Source organism: Botryllus schlosseri, chromosome 5 (genome assembly GCF_051294905.1).
Source record: "Botryllus schlosseri isolate E-star chromosome 5, Bs_hap1, whole genome shotgun sequence".
In the NCBI taxonomy this organism is placed as follows: Eukaryota; Metazoa; Chordata; class Ascidiacea; order Stolidobranchia; family Styelidae; genus Botryllus; species Botryllus schlosseri.
The window spans coordinates 1,472,082-1,486,079 of NC_137240.1; the positions used below are offsets into that span (position 1 = coordinate 1,472,082).

The 13,998-nt window shown below is 38.9% G+C and overlaps 1 protein-coding gene across 1 annotated transcript in view; it reads left to right on the plus strand.

The window, feature by feature from the left end:
- LOC145439586 (uncharacterized) overlaps window positions 1-10,448 on the plus strand; it is a 42,579-nt gene extending 32,131 nt beyond the window's left edge. The window contains exons 16-19 of the mRNA XM_080317088.1: window positions 998-1,218; window positions 2,469-2,559; window positions 2,646-2,705; window positions 9,172-10,448. Of these exons, the coding sequence (XP_080173214.1) occupies window positions 998-1,218; window positions 2,469-2,559; window positions 2,646-2,705; window positions 9,172-10,148 (1,349 nt within the window). The 3' untranslated portion in view covers window positions 10,149-10,448. The remainder of the gene's footprint in view (window positions 1-997; window positions 1,219-2,468; window positions 2,560-2,645; window positions 2,706-9,171) is intronic.
- The last annotated feature ends 3,550 nt before the right edge of the window (window positions 10,449-13,998 follow it).

A 13,998-nucleotide genomic window follows, 5' to 3' on the forward strand; every position in this document is an offset into this window, starting at 1 on the left:
CCACAGCAGTGATTTCGAATTTGCACAAAATGCACAATCTACATCTGATCACTCATCCAAATTTTTTACTCTGAAAGATCCTGTAAACCTAGCCCACGACAGAGACTTATGTCATTGGAACAGAATCGTGGTCCATCGTGGAATCTTCATGCTATAACTGTAGAACACCATCAGGTTGAGTCCTTCAGTGTCAGAATTGAATATAGTGAATGTAGTGAATCATTATTAGCGCTGCGCGTTTCATGAGTCCTCGTGAATTCGTGAATAGTCAACAAAGGTGGTCAAAGTAGTCACCGTCGCTACTCAAGTAGAAGTAGAAGTAACGCCGAAATTTCTACTCAAGTAGAAGTAGGAGTGGAGGTTCACAAGTAAGTAAGTAAGTAGATATTCTACGCCTATTTTTGCCTTCAAAACTAAAAACTGTCAAGTAGAAGTAGAAGTAGTCTAAAATCATAACTACTTAAAAAGTATTGTGAGTAGGCAAAATCTACTTCAAGTACTTTAAAAAGTAGAAGTACTTCGTTACTGACCACCTCTGATAGTCAAGTACTTAACGATGCAATAGCGCGTATGATAAAATTAAATACCGACCACGTTGTGCACATACCAGTCGACAGTAAAAAGCAAGCCAGTCTCTTACAAGCGGTGAAAGATCACCGGAAAAGATTTCCAAATTTCGAAAAATCAGTCGGTATAACTATGCCACCAGTCCCATTACTTTTACATCGATTTCCACAAAACAGTCTATGGTAAAATGTAATTTTTAACAATCAATTGAGAATCATAAAAAACCATTATTATACCCATCCTTAGTTACTTATAGCCGATAAAGACATTTTTTCAATTTTTTTTTAATTTGTCAAATTCAACAGCTTTTTTTCTGGGTTGTCCACAAGAGTTGAACTTCAACATACTAACACATGTTATAAGAGGCCTTGACCGACATATTGGTGACAGGCCTAAATTAATTCGCAATGTTTTCCACCTAAAATTTCAGCAAACAGAGTCAAAGTTTCCATCCATTTCTCGGATTATTCACCAAAATACGAAGGGAAATACCGCCTCGACGACACAGTTTATGACATCATTGCTGATATTAGGGTAGGCAGAAAAATTTCCCATATCTTTGATTCTGAGACTGGGGAAATGATTCACGAAGATACCCAACTTTCGACCCTGCAAAAGGAGAATCGCTTGGACAGGCTGAGAGCCAGAACGGTAAGTGTGGCAATGGTCGACCCATATCAACCTTCAAGTTTGCTTTAGCTTGATTTGGTAATCAATAGCTCGACGACGTAGAGTGGAGTCTTAAAAAACAAAAATGTGGTACGCAAAAACAGAACCTATACCTAAGAATTCAGAAACCATGCTGTCGAGGTGTCGATCGAATATTTTTTCCGGACTTGATAGTGACCGAACAGCATTTCGATTTAATTATTGTGCAGTTTGAGCCAACCATCGTGACCAATCGGCGTTTTTCTTTCTCTGTATATATTCAATTGCTAGCTCAGATATTTTGATTAGCTTACAGAAGAGACTATTGTGATTGATTCGTGGTTTAAATGTAAAACGTTGTCATAAATCCTGTGTCCATACGTGCCTATGTTCCTTCGTACTTCATTAGCGCTTATTATAATGTGTCAACCATCATTTGGATTTTAATATTATTTTTCATTTACACCGCTCTCTTTCGTGTATACATTTTTGCTTGAATAAACACTCTTTTCGTTGAAAGTATACGGTTCATCAGCATTAGAACTGAGCATAATGATTCAAGTACTCGAATCTGAATCGAGTATTAATTTTAATGATTTGAGTCGAGTTGTAAAATACGCTTGTTTCGAGTACTTCTCGCTCTTCACAACTGAAAGTTATATTATACTTACAAGAATTATAGTTTTGATACTATTTTCCACTGAGGAGGCCTTGAAACCTTAATTGGCCTTAAAACCTGAAACCTGAAACCTTATTTGGCCTTGAGGAAGCCTTGAAACCTTAATTGGTCGAGTTGTAAAATACGCTTTTTTCGAGTACTACTCGCTCTTCACAACTGAAAGTTATATTATACTTACAAGAATTATAGTTTTGATACTATTTTCGACTGAGGAAGCCTTGAAACCTTAATTGGCCGTGTCGCGCCATACCTGACATAATGCAAAGCTAAGAACGTTACTGGAAATAACACATTTCCGATATAATGATAATCTCACTACATTGTCAAGAAGTGCAATGAAATCGGTATGGTCGAAAAATAACAACGTATCTTCAATGTGATTGATATCAGGCATTATGTTTTTTGTGGTGGCATAAAAGGTACATATTTGAACCTTGACATAGTACATTCAGCTGTGACATCATAATGAGTGGTACTCGATAACTCGACTCGACGCCTAATACGTGAGTCAGAATCGAATCACTCATGTACTCGATTTTGCCCAGTCCTAATCAGGATATGTGCTTCAATTAAGAGTGAAAGGGGAGCTACAAGTATTCCTGAGAAAAGCTCCAAGAAAATTCCATCCAACAAAGGCATTCAAATGATAGGAGGCGGTAATCCCGGTAAAGTGCATTGCGTTTGAAGGCTCACTTGGATCGTCCTGCTGACCTGCTCTGTTTACACGTATTTTTCTTCCCAATCATTTCAGATGGGCAGAAATATTCCCTCGACGCTCATGCAGGTTGCTTGCCAATCGAAGAATTTATGGGTATGTAATTCTATTTATATCTCATGTGGGTGCGAAGGTGCATATACCATTAAAGCTTGTGTTTATGTATGTGTAATTGTGAGTAGATGTCAGACTGAATTTGGGTCGCGGGTCAGTTCCAGACCTTTTGATCGCTTGCGGGTCGGACCAGTGAAATGATGCCACGACGTTATATATATATTTTTTTCTTCAGTAAAATACCTCGTTATCCAGACTAGGCATGATGTATAAGGGAACATGAGCGGCCCTATTCCAGGGCTGTGGAGTCGGTAAATTTTACCACCGACTCCGGCTCCGGCTCCGACTCCGAATCCACTCCTTTTCAATATACCGACTCCGGCTCCGACTCCGACTCCTAAATCTTTAAACGTACCGACTCAGACTCAGACTCCAACAGCATTACCAATTTACTTCGAAAATTATATGCCACACTGTCGTTTGAATGACTGTCATACAACCATTGAACATATGCAAATATGATTAACGGTAGCATGCAAAATTGTTTCATTGTGGCTCATCTCGAATTGTCCACTATGTAATTACCATGAAAAATGATTTGCTAAATATCCTTCCTTTTTCATATTTCTTTCAATTTTTTTTTAACATGGACTCTCTAATATCCTAATATGTATGAATCTCAATCAATCCAAGATAAAAAAAAAATCCAAGTGTAGCTCTTGCACATGTGTATGGGTCAGCAACTAATACAGAAATTGAACTTACTAATTTTCTCATTACACACTATACTGATTACAGGCACACACACTCTTACTACTGAAGATATTGGTCATAAATGAAATTCAGTAAGTAGTCAAGTACCATAGCCTATGTCTAGTCTACATGCGCTTAGTCAAGTATTCAAGGACTAGAACTTGCAGTCTTTCCTAATCATTTTTTCGACCCAAACAGCTAAGCTACACTACAAATATTTTTAATTTTGTCAAGTGGGAAGCATCGTTTGGTTATATCTACAGCAATTGTACAAAACCAGCCGATGCATTTGCTCCGTCACAGAATCATTGTATAATTCCAAAATTTGCATCAATTTTGACTGCATCACGAAAATGCATATTGCGATTTTCCTCTTCTATGCAACAGAATCGTAAATTGCAAGTAATGTCAAATTTTATCAATATCAGGGTGGCCAACGGGACACGAGATTTACGAACCATTGCCCGGGCAACTGGAATGTTGATAACCTTTTTCTAGCCGTCCGATAGGAGCGAACCGAATTAGGTAGCGTTGACAACAAGACTTATATTACTACGCTCTAACATTGATAACAATTATCTCATGATACTGTGTGAAACTATTGTGCAGTGATTCCCTGGTCGCGCCAAGCGCAAAACTTTTGCAAAGGAAATGACTGAATTCTATCAATAAATATGTTAATATCATATATTTGGGGTCGCATCTGTATACCAGTGGGCTCATTTTGCAAGGACAGGATTATTCGACGTTTAGACAGAGCATTATAGACGGTTTCGGTGAACATGCCTCCATCATTTTGTGAAAATGTTTCGTCGTCGCCAATCTCGCTGCGAGTGCACAAGCGAAGCCGCATGTTGGACGACACGTTATCTCCTAATTGCGAATATAGTTTGACTCAATTCTGAAAATAACATGTATATATAATTTTCAGAAGGGGGGTCTAATACTGAATGCAAGAAATCTATTAGTGACAATATATCATGCGAAGTGCCGAGAAAAATTTCAAGTCAAATAAATCTGCTACGAAATATTCTACTTTATGGTCATATACTAAGATTTGCGATAAATGTGGCTGGCCCCTGGAAACGCCAATGAGTCGTCAGAACTGATGCTTTAGTCATCATCAAATTTCACGGTCAGGCTCATCAAATTTTGGCTGGCTTTGCAATTTTACCTGATGTTATAAATAATTTCGAGAATTAGGCTACCTCGCAGGCCACACAAAACCTTCTCGTGGGCCACATATGGCCTGCGTGTCACGGGTTGGCCGCACCTGATCTGTATCGATATTAATAACAGTGATTGGTGGTACATAAAAATTATATTGAAAATCCTTTGAAAGCAATTGTTTTCGTGATAGAGAAGTTGGAGTCGGAGTCGAAGTCAGGGTCATTTTCACAAACTCCGACTCCGACTCCAGTCAGTATTTTTCCCACGACTCCGACTCCAGCCATTATAGTTTTTATGACTCCGACTCCGACTCTGACTCCGACTCCAACTCCACCGACTCCGACTCCACAGCCCTGCCCTATTCTAGCAAATAATTGGTTCATCGAATGCAATTATAAACCAATAGAACAGTGTCTCTTATCTGTGGGTCAATATTAGTTAAGTTGGCATATTTCAAGGCCCCTTTCGTTTTAGTCGCGTGGCGGGGTTAGCCCAGTGTATGCGTTGTCGAGAATTAAATGATCCAACTGTAATCGCGGAGTTTCGAACTTGGCTCGTTTTTATTTAATCACGATTCGGTTATCCACGGACGAGACATTGAGATACAGCATACAAAGGTTATTTACCCGTCGGACAGAGCCAGCTGACCGCAGGATTCCCTTGAAATTTAAGCACCACTATTTTACCTAGCCTACTAAAATTTAATAAATACCAGGTTTTATACAGCTGTTGTGGTTTGGGGTGATGCTCCATCTCACTATCGACATTATTTTGGGATCAGGATACCATTTTCATGTGACACAAGTAAAGCAACAAGTAAAATAATATAATGTAAATCTACCAGCCACTCACACAGCGACCTCGTAACCATTTAATTACTTTTTAAAACGCATCAACATAACGGGGAAATGGATAGCGAAACGAAACAACATGGCAATCCGAAACCTCAATTTTAACCGATAATCCTAGTCATTGGCACAATTTATCAAATTATCAGCCGCTGTATAAAGCAACCAAATAATAAAATGTTCGAGACAACAATAAATTATGTTGATGTCGTCGAAAGAATGTGAAGAACGCAAGTTTTTCACATTAACACAGAAGGTCGTATACTTAACAGTATTTATTGGTGACGTGATGATGATTCTGTCGGCGTTTTACGTCCTAGTACCGCTGTTGTTCACAAATTCAAAACTCCGCCCGATTCTCAGAATCGACATACTTGACTTTCATGTCTTTGACAAGTATGTTCTTCAGGATGACAAGTTGATTTATTCTCGTTAATGTTGCTGACGCGTGTGCGTTATCATTAAATCAGTATTTGATTAGTTGTAAACATTCGGCCCCGTCCGACGATTTCAACCGGCATCAATTCTGAGCAGATTGAAACATTCTTATATTTTCCAGCACATTTGTAGAACATTTTGCGATTTTTGCAGGAAATACTTCCATCTTCATAGGTCCCATATAATAACCCGACTAAGGCGCTGAGGTTTCACTCTAGTTACCACTAGAAACAAGTCGGTGAAATTGACATCCAATTTTAAGAAGGCAAAAAGTGCACATTAAGTTCAGAGTTTTATACAAACAAAAACTAGTTATACACGGAAGCGAAAACTTCAATGCGGAGCCATTATATGCAGTTTACATGGAAAATATATTAGCAACACAAATATACAATTATTAGCGACACAAATATATAATTGAAATATCTATGATCTCACTGCTGTGTCATCTTCGAAACGAAAGATCCCCAGACAAGAGAGAAACCGGACGCGCGAAATGAAATTCCAACGCCCACTCCTGCAATTAAATATCTTGTATTCCTCACAACGCATATGCAGGCCTAACGTTAGGTATTCGACTATATCAAAGGGAGCATAGAATATGGCAACTTATATCGTCGTTAACCCAACGCCACTGTTTTTGCTGTCCCTGTGTTCAATCGGACGATCATCGTATAGTTTGCCAAATCCATTGTTCGCGACTAAAGGTGCTGAGATTTGCTACTTGAAAAACCTTATGATCCGTGTATTATCTATATATTATTTTAAAGTATTCAAGTGAGCAGTAAAAGCACGGATAACATTTCGGAGTCAATTGTCTCGTCCAGCCCTGCGAGCGATTTCAATGCGTGAATCCGGCTGGCGACGCAATTTGTGTTTGACGCCGCTGCTTTAGTCGCTTGCGAATCGGTGATTGCATGCAGAATTTAGCTCGCCACGAATACGGCATTCAAGCTTTCATGAATTGAATGCATAAAGAGCAGTTATGCTATGAACCGTAGTAGCATGGGATATATATGTGAGGGAGTAGTCCCCAGATCACTAATCCGCTGGGAAACCATTCACGGTAAGAGCCAAGGCGAGGACGTAACGATATATTCATTAGCGAGTAAAAGCAGAATGGCACTCGGTATGTGGGCCCATATGCGGTTTGAGATAAATCCACACTGCATGATGTAACGCACAATACAGTTTCTGAAAACAGGACTGACTATTTTTACATGATAATTCGTCAATATGGGAAGACGATAACGATTTGATGCGCAGAATTCGTCGTTCATTTGCTCATATATAAGTCCTGTTTGACGGTATTGTCTAAATCAGAGGTTCTTAACTGTCAACTTACTGACCGGTCCGTCAAATGTGTTTTAAATTTGTTCTCAATTGCCATACAGAAATTGAGTACCTGGTTTAGAACGCCTACTGCTGAAAAATGGAGTTCATTGTCTACTTCCAACCTATCCTACGTCACAAGAATGCCAGTGTTGTACCAATTTGTTTAAAAGCAGCCTATACCTCGTTTAGGACGCGTAATATGTTAAAGCTGATATGACTTTTTGAACAATATATGTCGAAATTCAACTATATAATTTAGTGACATTTTGTAGTTTAATATTATCTACCAAATAGCGAAGTCGCATTGCTTTTGATTACTACGGAGTTCACAAGTAAGCAAAATGTGTCTTTGAAATTTTACCGGTCCATAAGCCTCAAAGGTTGGAAAGCACTGGTTTGCAGTCTGAACGACGTTGAAATCTTGATGATGCATCGTTTGACATTTAGAACTAAAATCTCGCTTTTTGTATGTTCGGGTGTTCAACTTCGCTGGACATGACCCCCAATCTCATGGGTTGGCAAACCACGGCTCGCGGGACGCATGTTGTTCCCATCACCGCTTCGTGCGGCCTCCGAAAGCTTCAAAAGACGTTATAAAATATTGGTAAAATGCGTATTAAAAATATAAATATGGCAGCAACTTGACTAAACATTTTCCTAGTATATTTCACAATAACAATGCTAAGCTATTGTCTTAGAATGTTGTTCCTTTTTTATATTACGCTAGTGCAATAGCTTGACCTCAAGGCCAGAGCATTTTGAAAGAGCTCAATTGCTAAACATCACAGAAAGTCGAAAAGGAAATGAAATAATTCGTTTCACGAGTGTGAATATAAATTGACAACTTCAGGAAGTAAATTATTTTTAGCACTCCACTTTGTTAAACGCGTGTATTAGATAGATTCGTCCTCGATATGCGCAGAAGTATTTTATATTTATATTATCAATATATAGGAGAAGCGCATTCAAAGGTAACGTAGTTATGATGCTATCCGCGTTGTGTGTCATGGATACAGGGTTGTAACCAAGTCACAAGTCACCGAGTCACAACTCAGTCTCACTTTTATGGTATTTTCAATTCACCACCGAGTCAAGTTCGAGTCCAAGTCGGGAAGTAGAGGATCGAGTCTGATTCGTATCGTTGAGACTCCTGTCTGAGTCCAAGCCATCGTGTTCACTGTTCATTTTCCAGTTTAGGTCATGTTCAACCCGCATTTTCAAAACTCTGCTTGCGTGATATCGAATGCCTCGCATTCGTAATCTTCTAATTCCTCACTATTAACAGTTTCTAGCCCTATTATTGAAGTACCAGTACTGATAGACGTAATGCGAATAATGCCGTGACTAATCTTCGAAGTTATTTTGCAATGCCGATCCTGGCCTTGAGAGTCTCGAGTGATATGACTTGGTCGAGTTATGCGGAATGACTTGAGTACAAGTCGATACAATACAGAAATTGACTCAAGTTGAGTTGTGTCATTTTCCGTATTTTAATCAAATGACTCGAGTCAAGTCGAGTCACCGAAAAAACGCAACTCGAGTAGGACTCGGATCAAATCTTGACTCACGTCATTACAACCATGCCTGGAGGTAATGCAAAAATAGAATCAGAAAACAGATCGTTGCCCATAGTTTCAAATTTCCATTCTGTTCTATGAATCTGCACAACCGACTTTAATCCCTAATTTGACATATTGATTATTGAAGACGACCAGCTTATAAAATCTTGTCAAAGTTTCTGACGCGTGTACGTATCATATCATATAATCAATGTTTTTTTTACATATGCATAAATATTATTTTCATGTTTCCTTGGTAACTATTTTAATTAAATAAAAATATTTTGTTTTGGCCCGCGAATGGATTCAGATGCTGAATACGGTTCGTGGCCAAAAAGTTTGCCCTCCCCTGGCGTATCTGTTATTTCTGTGTCGCGGATACATTATACTGTTTTGTACATGAAGGATTTCCCTACGATGAAGTTTCGGATTACGTCGGCCCTGAAGGAAAAACATTCAATATCGGCGAGTGTTCTGTCACGTTTCCACCGGGATGTTTTGAAAAAACACAGAGAGTGACGGTGTCAGTTAGCATAAATCCGGACAAGTGGCCCAACGGTAAAGTCGGAATCACGCCCACTCTACACGTCAAGGCGCATGACTTGAAAGTTCCTGCGATCGTTAAAATGAAGACATGGTGTGTCGATGACGATGACGAGGATTTACTTGTGGAAGTGCTACGTTTTGATGAAGATGAGAAAGAGTGGAACATCGCCCACTTGTGTCAACTTGGACAGTCAAGAGACATAGAGTTCCAAGTTGGTCACTTCAGCAAATTCTCGGGATTTTTGAAGAAACTTTTCCTGTCATATTACGCTCTACGCTCTATCGTTTGTTTCGATAACGACAAATTTGCCATTGCCACAGTGCTCGACAATAAAACAGCTAAACGATACTGCATAAAAAAATTAAAAAAGAAAATAGGCACTGACGCGACAATTAATTCTTATAACCCCTTTCACTGCAAATATTCCACTACAATAAGAAGTAGAATATTTTCGGAGCATCATGAAAGTGACTTCACTTTTACTCCTACTGACGTTGAGCATACAGTGCAGCGTGTCAACCAATGCCGTGGGAGTTTTAAATCTTACCTCATACTAGAGAGCAAGAAGGAACCGACAGAGGTTACCTTGAGTTTTCATGTCTTTGCAAACAAAACGAGATTGGAAAATCAAGCTTTCAAATACTTCTGGCGACCTGTGAAGCATCGACCAACTTCGGAACAAACCGAATCGAATTTCCCAGGAACTTCGGCAGGAAACTTCCATGCCGGCGGTGATATGCATTTGCACTTTGATGGCAGAAAAACAACCGGCGTTGAGAACCATGGAGAGATGACATCTCATAATGAAGGTTGTTCTGAAGCAATATCGGGTTGATGATGATAGACCCATTGTAGAGTTCAGCTGTAGTTATTAATCACTCCTAGTGAAATGATATTTTTTGATATTGTCATTATTGTTAGATGGCCCAAATGATATTTAAGCTCATTGAAACAACAAGCAATGGTGTAGGATTCGTATGATAACATTAATACGTAGTTGGCTTTCAGTATTCAGATATGTTGATTGTAATGAATAATGATGCCATTTCTCGCTGTAGGCTACGTATTAGGCCTACATGTTAAACGCCGTAATAAACAATGTATTTTAAATTCAAAGAAACGGTTGTTCAATGTACATGCGTCACAGCTTGCCATTCGGACTGAATGCTGTTCAAGATAGGCATCGAATAGAGAAATAGTACTAGTTCATGTTATCAAAGATAAAGAAGCGGTTGAGAATGCAGCTATAAGATCCGCCCTTCGCAACGATCAAGCGCATTGCTGCGATCCTTGCTGGAGCCTTGTCCAATATTGCATTTATCTTTTCCACACACATCACTTGGCAAGAGGTCCCACAGAGATAATCATCTATGGGTTCAGTTCAGTCCAATTGAATCAACGGCTCTTCCGTGCCTCTGCAGATCGTATCTGTAGAGTCTGTACGGCTTGAGAGACACAATGATAAGATATCTTGCGATCAACAAGATGCCTCGTGAAAACAGATCAGAACAACAGCAGTCAATAAACAGTTATATTATAAAAAGTTTCATCAGATCGAAACATCACAAGATCGAGATATAATGAAGAGATAGGACGGTGTCGATATTACTTTACCCGGTGTTTTGTGCAGATTAGTTTTGAAATTACATTGTGAGTCCTCATGACTAACGCAAAATGATTTCAGACGGTTCAAATGGTTACCGTGACACGGGAGATATTTCACACGATCCTTATGACAATAAATCCCCTCATCAAAGGGATGCAAACCTACCTATCTTAAAGCTATTTTCTACTTTTCACAATCCAGACTGTAAGAAGTAAGTATTTCTGGTAAAAATACTGTTCACGTTGAAATGGTCTTCAAACATAACGCACGAGTAAGTGATACAGAAGTAGGGAAACCTGATTGAGTAATAATATTAAGTAGAAGTACTTCGTTAATTATCCTTATATACATTTATCACCAACCTCATGCTAGACATGCTTGTCAGCTTCGACATGCGGTATTGGTGATGTGTGCAACTCAACAGAATATCGACTCTTCAAGCTAGTGCAATATCTCCGAAGTTCTGCTTATGCGTCGAGGATTTTCATATGATTGGTGAGTCGTCTCGTGTGTTATGTTAAGATTTGATGATTTGCAAATGAATTTTCACTGCACGTTCAGGATCGGATTCGCCTTTTTGGGCAGGCTGCAGGCAATTCCATAGCATCAAACCGTTGTTGGAAGTCAGTTCGGTTTTCAGTGCAGTATATCATTGATTTCATCAATTCAAAGCGCCACTAAATTGGGATAAAATAGAAAGTTAGGAAAAGACTTCGAATAGTCTTTCAATCAAACACCCACTTTCGCTTGGAAAGGTATATATAGTTTTCAGCTAGCCCAACTCATATAGCAAAGAAACTTGGAGGCACAGAACATCAGATATAATTGAATAATATATTTATATTGAAAGAATCCCGAATATCTTCAGTTGACACTATAGTAACGGGTTACATTATCATTAGCAAAGAAGTTTCATTGTCCCATGAACATTCAATTGAAAACGCCATATGTTTCAACAACACAATTAATCGAATAAAATGTCATTGAGAAGGTTTTAGCTGCATTTCGTCCACAATACTTTGAAGTCCCGCTGCTGTCGATGAGAGTAAGCAGAGTGTTCAGTTGCATTCTCAAGTTTGTTGCGCAGTTTGGACTTTACGCTGAACTTAGATGAAAATGCTGAATGAGACAACTAGAGAAAGGTGTTGATTTCATAACTCAGTTCTGCTGATTTGTGCATATGATGAAGACAATTGGACTCCTGTGTGTTCATAATAACATGATTACTTATATAACTGTATACCATGCAAGCTGTATTTTGGACACTGGATACAGCGCCATTGCCCGTAGGTAGGAGTAGCCTATTAGCCAGGGGCTTGGCATAATGATTCGAGTACTCGAATCTGAATCGAGTATTAATCTTAATGATTCGAGTCGAGTAGTAAAAGATGATTTTTTCGAGTACTGAAATTATACGCTCCTCGCCACTGAAAGTTAATTTATCAACGAAAACTATAGTTTTGATGCTAATTTTCACTGTTGAAGCCTTGAAACCTTGATTGGCAGTATCGTAGCATATGAAACATATAGTACAAACCTTACGAAGGTTACTGGACGTGGCACATTTCCGAAGTCATGATAATCTCACAACATTGTCACCAAGTGGAATGAAATCGATATGGTCCGAAAAATACCAAAGTATCATTTATGAGATGGATAACAGGCATTATATTCTTTGTGGTGGCATAAACGGCACATATTTGAACTTTGACGCCTAACATTCTGTTATGACGTCATAATTGTTGGTACTCGATTACTGGTTTATTAACAGAAGAATAGAAGTGCAATATTACGATAAATGATATACGTATCTGGGGGGGGGGGGGGTTGTTTTGTGGGTATGGGTGAAAGATGACGTTCATTCTTTCACTTAGCAAGCGGAGAGGGCGTGGTCCTGGTTTTACTGTTCGGGATTTGCTAAGCTTTGAGGTGGTTTAGGAAGGTCATTCAATCGTGTCGTACAAATTTTTTTCATTTCTGGTATTTCGGAATTTTATATGATTTCTTGCTTGGGCTTGGTCTGCCTATTCGAGGAAGTTGTTGGGCGATTTGACTCTCGGTACGCTGGATTCAAAAATTCATATTCCTGTTGAAGCCTTGACACATTGATTGGCCGTATCGTAGCATACGAAACATATAGTACAAAGCTACGAACGTTACTGGAAACAGCACATTTCCGAAGTCATGATCATCCCACAACATTGTCACCAAGTGCAATGAAATCGGTATGGTCGAAAAAAATAACAAAGTATCCTTAATATGATGGATAACAGGAATAACATTCTTTGTGGTCGCATAACAGGTGGATATTTGAACTTGATATATTGTATTCTGTTATGACGTCATAATGAGAGATATTAGATTACTCGACTCGAATCGAAGCATATTACGTGATTCAGAATCGAATCACTCAGGTAATCGATTTTGCCCAGCCCTACTATTAGCACAATGATTCTAATACGTAGATCTCAATCAAGTACTAATTTTAATGATTGGAGTCGAGTAGTGAGCGAATCTTTTTAGAGTACTGAAACTGTACGCTCCTTGTCGCTAAAGGGTAATTTTTTTCACAATAATTATAGTTTCGATACGTTTTTTTCTTCACCATGGAAGCCTTTACACCGCGATCGGACGTATCACAGCATTAAATGATGTATTATCAAGCTACTGGTACTCGCGTTACTAGAAATGGCATCTCAGTGAAGTCCTAATCAATCCACAACACTCTCACAAAGGGCAATGTAACAGGTATATGGTCGAAAAAAAAATCAATTTTTGTGGTGCAGAATTAGCATTATATTCTTCGCGGTCGGATAAAAATCACATATTTCAACTGTCCACATCATCAAATTTACTGGACTTTAAGCAACTATTGGATTCAGTATAATATCATTCAGATCTTCGATTTTGTACAGCCCTAGGTCTAATTCATGACTTGAATATGGACTGGACATGATCGACGACTGTAAGATTGCCGGCAATATACTATTACACAGCCCTGGTCCGCCATATTCATTTAACCTAGGTCGGGATCACCGGACCATAGATAAGAATAATGTGCATAAATATTTAGTTACTG